Consider the following 13,247-nt stretch of genomic DNA (forward strand, 5'->3'; position numbering starts at 1 on the left):
TCCTTAACAAACTATGCGAGCACACCTGACCGCCACCAACGATGCTTCGCAATCCTCGACTGAGATTCCGAGACTAGACCAGTAATATGACCTATGATCCTAACGATGCTTGTAACTTTCAGAGCAATGCCTTGAGATGCATTTGGGAACCCTTCACCTTCTCCAGCTTCTCTTGCAATCTATCCATCCTCTCTGAACTCATGACATATTCACCGGGAAACCAATCCCGCACATCCTCGCCTCAGAACATCTTCACCACGGCTCGTCCACATAGCCATGCGTTGACCATGCCATATCCTCCGTAACCAGCACAAATCCACTCTGCGGAGTTTCTATCGCCCGCAGTACGGTCCAGAGCCGCCTGAGGAAGCATTCCTACTAGCGGTACGCCGTCCAGCGTATTAGCCATTATACCGGTCCATGAAGCACGCATCTTTGGCGGATCCCCCGTATTCTCCTGACCAAACACAACACCAAGAACGCCTGCAAGATGGGCCTTCGCGGTGATGATCTCCTCTGCGTCCGAGCCTATACCAAGAGGTTGCATCAAGGCCTCTTCCCCTCCGACATCGCCGCCGCCCACGAATAACTCTCCAGACCGGGCATTTTGGGTGAGGTAATCGAAACCATGGGGAAAATAAAAGCTCCAAGAATAGGCTCCATCTCTCTGATGAAATTGGCTGCCAGGAGTCTGGACCGTCATCTCCCCCCTACGCGGAACAATGATACCACGAAGACCAGGTATTAAGTGGCTGGCGTGGCCTTCGGTACAGAGAAAGATGTGCTGCGCGCGGACTATGCCCCGAGGGGTGCTGATGGCGTACGGGTAATCCGTATTCACTTCGTCTCTTCGGATATTCATGGCCGGAGTGTTGGATTCGATGGTCAGGCTGCTGCTATGGCTCGTCAAGAGGGATGCCCAGATGCTCGTGATAAGCCGATAAGGCCATGCAGCTCCTGCTCGGCCGACGAGAGCTCCTTTTGCCTCGGGGATTTTGAACGTCTGGCGGTGATTTAGCAGTTTTTTTATTTATCTGAAATGATAACAGCAGAACCCTCACCTCTACGGCTTCCTTCTGATCTGCGATTCTCCATCGCCCTTGAAGATCCGGAAATGCTGCTTCAAAATTGGCCAGCTTCTGCCTGAGATCTGCCAACTGCTCATCTTCGAACATAGCCGCGCAAGTTCCGACTTCCCTGACCTCAGACTTTTCGAAGTCCTCGAGGCCAAGCTCTTTGCTGCAGCCAGAATTCTATCAAAGTGAGTGACCTCAAATCGGACGATCTTCGTCGCGGCTTCCTTGCCGAACTTCTGGTAATACTTGTCGTAGTCCAAGACTGCAACGCAGTTGATTCGGCCACCATTGCGACCCGTTGCGCCCGAACAAACCTCGCGAGCCTCGAGGACAGTCAAAGTTAGATCTCTGGGAGACTGGAGAAGTTCGCGCGCGACGCTACAGGCAGTGATGCCGGACCCGATGATAACGACATCTCGGTTTGTGGGGAGCGAGGTGGATTGTATGCCGCTGAGGCCGCTGTGAAGCGGCTGTTGCCAGTATGAAGCCGTGGGTTGACGGGCCGGGAGTCCGGGGTCTTACAAGACACGATTCGACATCGCGCAGTGAATCTTTTCTGAACAGGTTACAAAGCGTCAAAAGCACTCGCGATCCTGTCCAGAGCAGAAGTTACGGAAAACTACTGGATATGGGTAGATAAAGAAGCGATCGCCCCAAAGTGCGACCCCGCAGCCCGCTGATAAGACGGCTCCGTGGACCGGAGTGCACGGTTTGGCGCTGCTGTCCTAAGCGAAGATCTAGATGCCTAAAGCAGAATGCACGCGAGGAACACTGCTTGGAGAAAGTTTCATCACAGTCTTCGTCATACTATATTCAAGTAAGCTGGCATCGAATGATGTGATTGCTCTTTCACATGGGCCCATAACAGCAGTTTGGGTTGAGTACATGTATGCACGGCCGCTAAAGTCCCCAATGGCCATGTTTTCCGTGCTCCGACGCTAAACTTCGGTTAGGACATGGTTCGTCCCAATCGGTTCAGCGTGGATACGAGGTTGATGTTGATAATGAACCTCAGTGATAATGACAAGTGCGCATCGCTGAAGCCACAGCTTTGAGTACATGTACAAGACGTCGTACAGTTAAATATACCAAGCAACATTGCTATTGACCGACCTGACTATAGGAAGCTCGTCGCCACCTAAATCGCTACCAAAAATGATGTCCAGAAATGTTCATTTCTTTGCGTCGTACACAGTTGGCGACAATGTCAGATGGTCTTCAAGTAGCAGGCGCGTGGTCATCGACGGAGTTCTGGGGGGTTACAGGGCCCTGTTTTGTTAGCGGTTTGTCAGGTGGGGGATCAGTATGAAAAGCTCACTTAGCAATTGAAATCTCCGGGGTTCTTGCAACAGTCTCCGCTCTTAGCATAGCCAGCGCAGCATGTAGCTACTTTGATGTTATTGCACTTATCGATGTTGATAGGGGCGGGCGTAGCCAGTGCGAACATCGATGCGAACGAAGCCACCACGACGAAGGCAGGAAGGAGCTGCATATTGAGTTGCTTTTTAGGGAGTTTGCTTAGATGAAAATGAGACTTGAATAGTAAAAAGTAGATTCGAAGGGCAGATTCTGAAGAGCAGCATGGTCAATTATTTATGCAGTTGGCACTGGTGCAAAGAAGACTTTTCTTGTTAAACAAGGGTCAGCTCAAGCAGCGTATGAGGATCTGAGCGATGCTTGCGTAGCCAGTAAATCAGCGAGACAAACTAACCGATAGTGTGGACTACGGCGCGTTTGCGGCTTATATTTGCTAAGCCCACTGAAATAGAGGGCTCATCCCTCCACAGTCAAGGTTCCCGGCAGCTTCAATCACCCGATTTTTCTACATCCAGAAAGAAGTAAAAGAAGAAGACGGAAAAGACTTCCAAAACTACCGTCAGATTTCCGTGAAAGACATGGTCAAGTCTCTTAGATTATCTCCTGCGGCCGCGCAAATGCTGGCTTCAGAAGTCACACTAGAGTCAACATAACTGACGGAGTGAGCTTCAGTGTAGTGCGGCAGTTATCCCCTTAACATCTGTGGCACTACCAGCGATGCGACCAATCAGTCATGTCACCTGAAAATGAATCACGGATAATAATAGTTCAGACGTCGCGCATTTACAGAAGTTCTGATCATGAAATACACAGAAAAATAACTGATCGCATCTAGCTGAAGCCGGCAGTGCTCTGCTCAACGAAACTGTCCACCTCAAATAAGCCGACTAAGCTTTTCAAAGAGGCCGTTTTGAATTTGTTCTCGGAAATTCAAGACGAGCCAAGTGGGTATTGCCTTTAGCCGCAGGCTTATTATATTATCCATGAGAGTAAAGTAAAAGCCCCTGAGCTGGTATTGTAGGGACTTAAAGCCCACGAGATGCTCTCTGCCCGACCGCTGACTCGCTGAACTCGCGCCTGTAAGGCATAATATATGGCGGTCCGCTTGAGCGAAAGGTACGTAATATAACGCAATTACTTTGGCCTAGCACCGCCATACCTACACAATACTTGCTGTCTTGCGTCTCATACTTAAACTCCCACATTGCTGCTGCATCAAAAAGTATGTGAATGATTTCCCTGCACTAAACCCCAACGTGTATTCTCTCTGTGAGTTTACGCTAGACCAGAAACTCGAATGCCCACGCAGTTTTCCAATCTTCCTCCGTCTGGTAAATCGCTATGGTGATCTCGTCGTTCGTGTAAGAGTGGGTGGCAATGCCGCGGTCCGTAGGACCATCCAACTCGGCTTCGGGGATCTCGTAGGTGAACCCCCAGGTCTGGATCTTCAGTTCCCCGGCCGGGGGCAGGCCCACAGCACTGAGGTTCTTGAAAGTCAGGGCCCAGGTGCCCGTCTTGACCCGCACCCCAGCAAGGGCACGTACTTTGTCATTCCCGACCGTGGCGTAAACATCGAATATTCGGTCTTCAGAACCAGTTGTACCGGCTCGATAACCGGTCATATTAAGGTTGTAGTACTTCAGTGCCTGCCAGTCACCGTTTGAGTGGTACGGGAGGTTCTCGCTGTCGCGCCATATGAGACTGGCTAAGAAATCACGGAGATGAGAACCATCTGGACCTCCACGCCAATTAGAGCGCAGACCCGATGTATCGTATCTTTCAAATCGGGACAGATGCCATACTGTTGCCGCTGGGTTGAGTTCATCGGCAAGGTTGAGGTACTCGTTGATGTTGATGGGTTTCTCTGGAGCACCGGCGGCAGATCGCATGTTGCTGAAAGTGACCAAGCTGTTCTGAAGGTCATTGGCGGGGTTATCAAGTGCCTCAATATGGTGCCATGTGTATAAGTCTGGCGAGGAGTCATTCGCAGCGACATAAGATAGGAAGTTAGAACACCATGTGTTCTCTTCTGTGGGTGGCAGTGAAAGAGAGGGACCAATCATTTGGACTCCTCCAAGACGGGCGTCCGACCTTCCCATGTGAGCTATTAACCAATGAATTGAAAGATCTGTGCTAACATACCGAAATCTGTTTGTAGTCCGACCGAACATGTCAAGCCACTGCGCCTGAGGTCTCTTCCAGAAGCCCCATTCAGGCTCATTCCAGATGTCGATATATAATCCCGGAAGCATATCGTTGTCAATGATCCTGCTAATAATAGTGTCCAGAAAGCGGTCAAAGTCGGTCCAGTCGCCGTTGTCACCGGGCCACTCCATAGACTCGTCGGTAAAGTCAGTGCCCCAGAGGTCATGAGGCAGAAGCTGAAACTTTCCGTTGTACTTGCGGACAGTTTTGTAGTTGCTGAGCGTCGATTCCCATCTCTTTTCCATCTCGGCATCGCCTCAGGACCAGCCACGGTTGGGCACAGTCGTTTGACCACCACCAGCGCGGAACCAGTGAAGGCCAATGTCAGTATAAAACTGATCAGGAATTTGATTTGGGACATCGGGTATTCCATAGATAATACCGCTTGCGAGATGCTGCGGTGAGCCCCTGTCGATGGCAAGGTCAACGGTGGCAACTGCATCTGGTGGCTATCGTCGTTCAACGGCTGCACAGTTGATGAGGCCCACCAGTGTAACCACCAGAGAGAAAAGTCTAGACATGGCAATGACTTCCAAGAAGATGCTGGTAAACGTGAGCGGATCGTTTGGCAGACCACCAGTTATGGCAATGCTAATCTCGAAAATATTGCGGTTGCGTCCAGCATTAATATTCTAATATAGTCATGACCTGGCCAAGACATCATGAGAAAGACAGATTTTCAAAAGGTCGGCGGACTCTCGATAGTCTCCCGGGCCGTAGTCAAACGCACCAATACCAATGTGGCGGTTGTTGCATTCAATGACATCGGCCGGCCGCCCACCCCCACTGGAGCAATGTCGATCAGCCGTCCGGGGTAACCGGCCCCCGGAAGAGCAATACCGGATCGGGTCCCGGCGATGACGCCACAATGATCAGCGAATAGGCTTACAACCTTCTTGATCATTCCAATACCGATCGACGAGTTTCTGATGAAGCCTGCGTGTGCCGAGAACTTCTCCGCCGGATAGGGCCTGCGAGATCGCGCGTACTATGCGTTAATGATGGCATCTCCACCGGACCTTTTCTTCACGTTAACTACTACCACCATAGCAGTCTCCGTAACATGCCCGATATTGTCAAATTGACCTCCAGCTACAGGTATCACGAGCGTATTTTGAATAGACAATAGCACAAATCCAAACTTCCATTCACCTATAAATCATAAAGTCGATCCCCTGAATATGGAGGTCCGTATCAAACGGCACAAGCAATATTTTTCTTCATAGTCTCACAATGTGGCTGCACTTGGTTCTCGGTCTCTTTTGCTCTTGGGTCTTTGCTCAGACAAATTACACCAATCCCATTATCTGGCAGGATCTCCCAGATATTGACCTCATTCGGATTGGCGATGCTTATTACTACTCGGCCTCGACCTTTCAGTACTCTCCCGGAGCAGTCATTCTTCGGTCATACGATCTAGTGAATTGGGAGTATCTTTCTCACTCCGTTCCAAGCCTCGACTTCCAAACTACTGAGGCCTTCAATCTGGAATCCGGCTCACGTTACAACCAAGGCATCTTTGCATCATTCTTCAACTATCGACAGAGCACAGACACTTTCTACTGGGGTGGGTGTATTGTGGGTGACGGCAATTACATACGTCTACACAGCTCTTGCAGTTGAAGGACCTTGGACTCAGAGTTCGACCACTAACCAGTGCCTTTACGATGCTGGTATGCTTATCGATGATGACGACAAGATGTATGTGGCCCACGGCCATACGAACATCTCCGTGGCTCAACTGAGTGACGATGGTGTCTCCAAATCAACCGAGGAACTGGGATACATCGAAGGAGCTCGATTCTACAAGAGGAACGGAGCTTGGTATCTATGGATCGTCGAACCCGTCCCAAGCCAGATCGTCCTCAAGTCAACAGTTGGGCCGTTTGGGCCCTACGAGTGGAGATGGGTTCTTCAAAGCAACGGAAATCCCGTTCCTGGCGCCGGCAACCCCCATCAAGGCGCCATTGTGAGCACGCCTGACGGTGCTTGGCACTACATTGCCCACCTCGAAGCGTATCCCGGCGGGCGTATTCCAGTCCTTGCTCCCATCTACTGGGACGAGGAGGGCTGGCCCCATGTTGAGTTCGTTGACAATCAATGGGCGACCACCTATCCACTTCCCCTACCTGAGCGTCCAGTCAAGCCCATCACTGGCAATGACAACTTCGACACCTTAGGACCCCAGTACGAATGGAATCACAACCCGGACAACACGGCATGGAGCATCAACAATGGGCTCGAGCTTCGCACTGCCACTGTCACAGATGACGTTTTCCGCGCTCGAAACACTATCACACATCGTATCCTGGGACCCGTCTCAACAGCCACCATTGAACTCGACTATTCTCAGATGGCCGACGGCGATAAGGCGGGCCTCGTTCTCTTCCGCTACGCAGCCGCGTGGATCGGGGTTGTCAAAGATGGTGACAGAACGAAGGTTGAGATGGTAAACAACATCATGATGGTTCCTGATGACGGATGGCATACGATCAACAAAGGAGACGAGATTGAGAGTGCTGAAATCAGCGCTGGGTCGGTGTGGCTTCGCCTCGAAGTTGGTGTCAACTCACTCTACAACGAAGAAGGCCGGTTCTCGTACAGCACCGACGGTGTCACCTTTCAGTCATTGGGAGAACCTCACCAGCAAGTCAATAACGGCATTCTTCACTTTTTGGGTATCGCTACGGAGTTTTCAACTATGCTATACTCGCTCGGGGTGGAGCTGTCACGGTCAGGTCTTTCGGTATTCATGAGTAACACACGGTGGAATCCTCTTTCCTGGTGGAACATTTCATGCCGCATGACTCTGCACACTAGGTTTCTTTGGCACTTGACTGTTCAGTTACTCTATCTTCTCTTCTACAGCGGGGTAGTTATTTTGTTGACTTCTTCGATTATGTTACAGGCCAATACTTCCTTTCCCCCTAAGATAAATTAAGAGAAGTTTGTAACCACCATTCGTACTGTTTTACTACAGTTGACGTGCGTGTCAAAACATCCAGATTAAACTACGCAATGACCCAATGACGGGGAAAGTATATCACTGGCCAAAGGCAGAAGCCACACAATCACAGTTGAAAGGCTTCCTCACATTGGTATTGCCCTTCCCATAAATATGGTCTGGCACTTTCAGCACTCAATTTCCTCGTCGCATTTCACAAAACCGATTGAAGGATTTAAAGATCATAATTAGGAATCAAGTTACAATCAAGATGTAGACACCAGAGCTCGAATCAGCAAGCTGTGCGTATTGCTGTCTGCCTTCGGGTTCTGTCCAAGATAGGAAATTTCTCACCCACCTTCAACGTCATTGCTTGGCGACCGACACGCCCTGATGCTCACGCGACCCACAGAATATAAGAATGTGCTTCAGAAACAGTTCACTAGACTTCTATTAGATATGCTGTCTGTACCTCTTTTAGGTCTGGATCTTTGTCCCTCGAACTATTTGATCGTCAGCACAAACCTTTTTCGCTGAGATTCAGTTGACGACGAATTTCAGCAAATCGCCACTCATCAAGCATTGCAAACCCTCAATACGCCCGCAGGCATGGCTGTTCAGAGTCCAGAGTGTTACGTTCTGGCACAGACGAAGTTCTGTCCAAATAATGAACTGCCCTACCTAGTTTACCGAAATGTTCTACCGCCTGATGTCACCGAACAAATTGCTTCGGAATTTTTGACCAAGCATGGAGGATGGGAACGATTTGTAAGGTCTTCCGAGTCCAAGGAATGGTGGGTTAGGGACTAACACACTGCACTCTCTAGGGCCCGGTTTGGGGTCCTGTGGCGAAAAGACATTTTCATCCCAACGTCCACGAGTGCTATGGTGAGTAGCATTTACCGTTGGTCCAGTCAATTACTGGCGCTCAAATGTGCCATTGACTACAAGTGCTAACGACAATTCGCCAGCAATTCTGAGTGGCACATCAACATTTCTGTTGGGGCTTGCCATGGGCGACAGCGAAGCAGATGTCGAAGCCGCCCCTGAGGCTGCTGTTAGCAATGGGGTTGACGTCAGGTCAACTAGAGGTTTACGCCTTCGGGTGTCTGCTGGTGATGTCGTGATACAGCCTGCAGGAACAGGCCACTCATCTCTGGATCATGATGGGAACTTCCGTTACATCTCGCTTTTTGTTTCGGTAATATGATATCCGATCCTATACGTCAATTGCCCGAATTTGGCTAACTGGATTGAAGGGAGCCCAACACTGGCGAAGCTCGATAGGAAACACTCCAGTTGATGAGGAAACCCGACAGGGGATCAGCCAGATTCCGCTACCTGAGTTTGATCCAGTGTACGGCAAAGACGGTGCTTTACAAAAGCTATGGGGGTCAGCATGATAAGAGTCTTTTTAAATTGCGGCATAGTCTGTGCAGCTTTCTTCCGTCGATTAATGGAATGCCTTTCTCCCAATGCCCTTCGTCGGTCATGCTGAACTATGCTGGATTGAGGCGCCGTTCAGGCCTACCACATACAATGCAGGGGGAGACGTTTAGCCACAACTATCCTCTTGGATAGTGTGCAGCCGAGAGAAAACTGCACTGTAAGATCCCGCACCGTTCATCTACCTGTCTTGCAGCCAGATGAATGTGACGCCAAGGCGGTAAGGATCAGTAAGATAGATCGACGTCGCTCCCAAGTCTCAATTTTCCGACCGCTTATTCAAATCGGGATTACGGGGGATGATATGTTCTAACTCCGATTCGATGACCTGCGGGCGGACGGCTGATAGACCCGCCGTCCGCTTGCTGTTACATCAAGTCCGAGGAACTCCGAGAAAGTGTCACGGACCGTTCCGGCGCCCTAGGGCGGACACCGCCGTCTCTCCTTACATTGAGCCGTACGCCCATGAACATATCCCGGAAAGCGGGAACAAAACTTTATAAATGCCACGAGTCTCGGTATTTCGATTTCCGCTTTTAGAAATTTGTGGCCTGTTGACGTTGACAACGTCCCTGGGGTGGGTCAAGCGCGCACGCTTCAAAGTCCGTATTTCAGTTGCGTCCAAGATATCTACAGATATAAAGCGACGCGACCAAAACATCTCATGTTATAGTTATAATGGATAAGCCATCTCAATTTCAGGGGATAAATCATACCTTTTCTTTATCTTAGACATGACATTGGCGTCTTATCTTCCGCTGGGCATCGAGTCCACCCCCCAAATCCTCATATCTGCCGCTTGTTTATGGCTGCTTTTCCATCTCGGCCGCGGCATATATCAGGCCTACTTCTCGCCTCTACATCGGGTGCCTGGGCCCAAGCTTTGGGTTATCATACCTATCATTCCAAAGATCAAGATTCTGCTCGGGACAATTGACCAAGACCTTCGACAACTCCATCGCAAGTATGGCAACGCGGCTCGCTGGAGCCCAGACCATATCACCTTTACAACCAGTGAAGCCTGGAAAACCATCTATGGCCACAAACACGGACAATTTCCCAAGTACAACAGCTCGGAACAACTCGAGCCCCAATCTAACATTCTGTTTGCCGACGACGCCAACCACGCCCGCATCCGCCGCGGAGTTTCGCACGCCTTTTCACCCAAAGCATTAGCCGAGCAAGAACCACTTATCTACAAATATGTAGACAAGTTTGTATGGAGGTTGTCAGATGTAGCGGAGTCTCGCATGCCAACGGAGATGGGCAGATGGTTCCATATCGCATCCTTCGACATCGTTGGAGACTTGACCTTCGGTGAGTCACTCGGCGGCCTTGACAATAACGAGCTCCACTATGTTGTAACGCATGTTCTATTGTTCATTGAACGGGCGAAGAAGCTGTTTGAACTCAACAGCCTCCTCGGCCCCTTGCGGTGGATCGTAATGCCGATTATCGCGAGAGATGCCGAGAAGGGTTTCCGCGACATGTTTACCTACACACGGTCTGCGGTCCAGCGCAGAATCGACATCGATGGGGAGTTGGACCGCAGAGACTTTATGCAAGGTTTACTCCGTGGGAAGGACGAGAAACTGATCAGCTCCATGGAGGAGATCATCACCAATACCAATACCATTTTTGTGGCTGGTAGCGATACTACAGCAACGCTCATGACAGCTGCTACCTTCTACCTTCTTTCAACCCCTGAAGCTTACAAGAGAGCTGTCACGGAGGTGCGGAGCGCATTCCAATCAGCCGCGGAGATCAACTTCACCAACGCAACCGCACGCCTGCCCTACTTGCTTGCTGTGCTCAATGAGACATTCCGGTTGTATCCTCCTGTCCCGTCAGTGAACGAAAAAATGGTTCCTGATACAGGAGAGACAATCTATGTGGAAGACTACTATCTTCCTCCCCATATAAGTCATCCGTTCGAAGGCGTTTACGTTTATGGACAAATTTAACAAGACCGTCAATGGATGAATAGACCTGTGTTGGCGTGCACCATTCATCTGCCGGTCTATCCGAGTCAAACTTCGCTCAGCCGGAGTCTTTCATTCCAGAAAGATGGCTTCCCGAGGTCGCTCAAGACCCTGCCTCTCCATTCCACGCAGACAAGCAAGACGCAATCCAACCATTTTCCTACGGTCCTCGCAACTGTGTGGGCAAACGTCTGGCGTATAACGAGATGCGAGTCATTATGGCTAGGTTGCTTTGGGAGTTCGACATGACCCTTGACAAATCATCTCTGAAGTGGACAACGCCGTACTCAGAGCTTAAGTCGTGGACGATCTGGAAGAAGCCGACCTTGGTAGTCCATATCAAGAAGCGTCAGTTTCAAACATAACTTCATGTGAGAGGCAGGCAAGAGATGGTCAATAGATTTATCATACGGCCTTTGGGACATTAGAGATCTTTTCACATGGAATATCAACTCTACGCTTACTAAACCTTCGTTTTGTGAATCATTCTACTTGAGTATCTGACAAACAGCCTTTACTTTGTGCCGCAAGCCCCGTTGGTCCCCACGCGGGGACAGCCCCCAACTACGATGTGATAGACATCAGGTGCGCCAAGATTTTCTCGCGATCCATCTTTTGACATTCGCCTTCGGCCCCATTCATATTCCTAGCACACTGCTTGGCAAGGTCGAGGGCATTCAGTCCTGCGCTATTTCTAATGTGCGGATCGGCGCCCCAACTCAATAGGAGGCTAACAGCTCCGGAGACCCCCAGATCAACTGCCTGATGCAATGGTACTCCTCGAGTCCCATTCGCCGTGTCGTTGGGGTCAACACCTGCGTTTAGAAGAATCTCCATTGCTTTGACTTTGTATATCGTAAGAGGCTCCCGGTCTGGCCTGGTAAGGATAAGCCGAAGCAAGTTGCCGTTTGATCTCTGGATCTTGTCGAGCATATGCTTCTTATCTAACCCCAGTGCCTCAAGTATTATTCGGAGACACTTGTTGTGCTTCTTGGTGGCAAGCTTGACACAGTCCAAAATTGGTTGCTTGTAGAACGAAGTTGATTGCAGCCCTTGCTCAGTTACGAGTGTCACAAGGGCTTCGACGAAGGTTGAGCTCGGACTTGGCTTTTTACAAGCCTTTGCCAAGGCCGTTTTGATAACTTCAGGGCCGGCAGCCCTGTGAGCTAGACTGATGGCCGAGCGCTTGCGGGCAATGTTCGAAGCCCTTCGAGAGGATGTACTGTGCCGTCGTCGTTTATCTGCGGTGGATCGGCGTTGCGTAGCTGGCGGCCCATGTTTTTGAGGTACTTGGGTGGGCTCTCCGGGCTGTAGTGAAGGCGGCAGCGGTATAACTTTCCTGTGGCCTAGATTGACACACGGAAATAGGGGTTCCTCAGTCGGTAGTGCTGGTAGACTAGACGAGGGAACTTGGTATTGAAATACGTCAAGCCTCTCTGGAATCAAGACAAACTTTTGCTGGAGCGGTTCGGAAGCTTCGGTGCATGTCGTGGCAAGAGTCTCTAAAGAGGTGTTGTTGCCCGTCGTGTCCCATACCCGAGATCCAGTGGAGGACTCTGCGGAAGGGGCTATGAAGCTTGCTGAACCTTCGCCTAAGAGACGAAAGTCTTCGTCGTCTAGGTCAGATTCAGAAGTGGACTCATCGTCCGTAATTTCTTCAGATGCACTGTAGTATACTGTTGCATTGTCGGACATGGCTTGCGATGAAACGTTGCGGCGTTGTTCTTGGGTATTGTTGCTAGTCGCGTTGGTGTCTCCGCCCCGTGTATACCCATTAATACGCCTGAAGTGGTCCATTTCTAGGCTGTGGTGTCGATTCGGGAGACTCTTGACGAGGAAAGGATTTGGAGTTTTCTTAACAAACAACAATGTTTGAATAAAGCGATTGGTAGTTGAGGAGCCAGTCGGAGGGGCAAGGTGGATTTATCAAGACCCCGAGGTTTCGACTCGGAGGCCTATCCAAGGTGGCTCGATGAAGAACGCGGCGTTACACCAATAATGTGCACGTTTTTCTTCCGCAGCTGGGGTGGCTATGGTGCAAAGGACGACTGAGTGGGTGTAAAGACTTAACACACCTTGAATCCTGTAGCCTTGTGTGCTGGTGGATTTTACTGGCTGGAAGGGGTCAGCCGACTGGTCGGCTCCCTCCAACATCAGCTTCCCGACGACGCCAAGTCCAGCTGTAAGAGGGGCTTGGACCAAATTTTACACTTTTACCTTCAACGTTGATGGTTGCGATTGATGCCTTTTTTACACATTCGGGATCTCCTAGTTGCC

The 13,247-nt window shown here is 50.2% G+C and overlaps 5 protein-coding genes across 5 annotated transcripts; 3 read left to right on the forward strand and 2 right to left on the reverse strand.

Moving 5' to 3' along the window:
* Positions 1-241: 241 nt before the first annotated feature.
* CGCA056_v010164 (uncharacterized protein) lies at positions 242-1,615 on the reverse strand (the record flags this gene model as incomplete). The annotated part of the gene is made up of 4 exons (XM_037325411.1): positions 242-1,003; positions 1,062-1,253; positions 1,283-1,535; positions 1,599-1,615. 4 exons carry the CDS (start codon positions 1,613-1,615, stop codon positions 242-244), a joined length of 1,224 nt encoding a protein of 407 aa, XP_037176508.1.
* Positions 1,616-3,673: 2,058 nt separating this feature from the next.
* Positions 3,674-4,843, reverse strand: CGCA056_v010165 (uncharacterized protein; the record flags this gene model as incomplete). The annotated part of the gene is made up of 2 exons (XM_037325412.1): positions 3,674-4,484; positions 4,536-4,843. 2 exons carry the CDS (start codon positions 4,841-4,843, stop codon positions 3,674-3,676), a joined length of 1,119 nt encoding a protein of 372 aa, XP_037176507.1.
* A 988-nt stretch (positions 4,844-5,831) lies between these two features.
* Positions 5,832-8,945, forward strand: XYLO-0 (putative beta-xylosidase; the record flags this gene model as incomplete). Its single annotated transcript, XM_037325413.1, has 5 exons — positions 5,832-6,165; positions 6,218-7,344; positions 8,370-8,430; positions 8,514-8,743; positions 8,802-8,945. 5 exons carry the CDS (start codon positions 5,832-5,834, stop codon positions 8,943-8,945), a joined length of 1,896 nt encoding a protein of 631 aa, XP_037177251.1.
* Positions 8,946-9,722: 777 nt separating this feature from the next.
* On the forward strand, positions 9,723-10,952 carry dtxS2 (Cytochrome P450 monooxygenase dtxS2; the record flags this gene model as incomplete). The annotated part of the gene is made up of 1 exon (XM_037325414.1): positions 9,723-10,952. The coding sequence occupies one exon, from the start codon at positions 9,723-9,725 to the stop codon at positions 10,950-10,952; it is 1,230 nt and encodes a 409-aa protein (XP_037176509.1).
* Positions 10,953-11,188: 236 nt separating this feature from the next.
* CGCA056_v010168 (uncharacterized protein) lies at positions 11,189-11,795 on the forward strand (the record flags this gene model as incomplete). The annotated part of the gene is made up of 2 exons (XM_037325415.1): positions 11,189-11,318; positions 11,716-11,795. The coding sequence occupies 2 exons, from the start codon at positions 11,189-11,191 to the stop codon at positions 11,793-11,795; spliced, it is 210 nt and encodes a 69-aa protein (XP_037176511.1).
* Between the last annotated feature and the right edge of the window lie 1,452 nt (positions 11,796-13,247).

This window comes from Colletotrichum aenigma, assembly GCF_013390185.1.
Source record: "Colletotrichum aenigma strain Cg56 chromosome Unknown KSG_Cg56_contig06, whole genome shotgun sequence".
Classification (NCBI taxonomy): domain Eukaryota; kingdom Fungi; phylum Ascomycota; class Sordariomycetes; order Glomerellales; family Glomerellaceae; genus Colletotrichum; species Colletotrichum aenigma.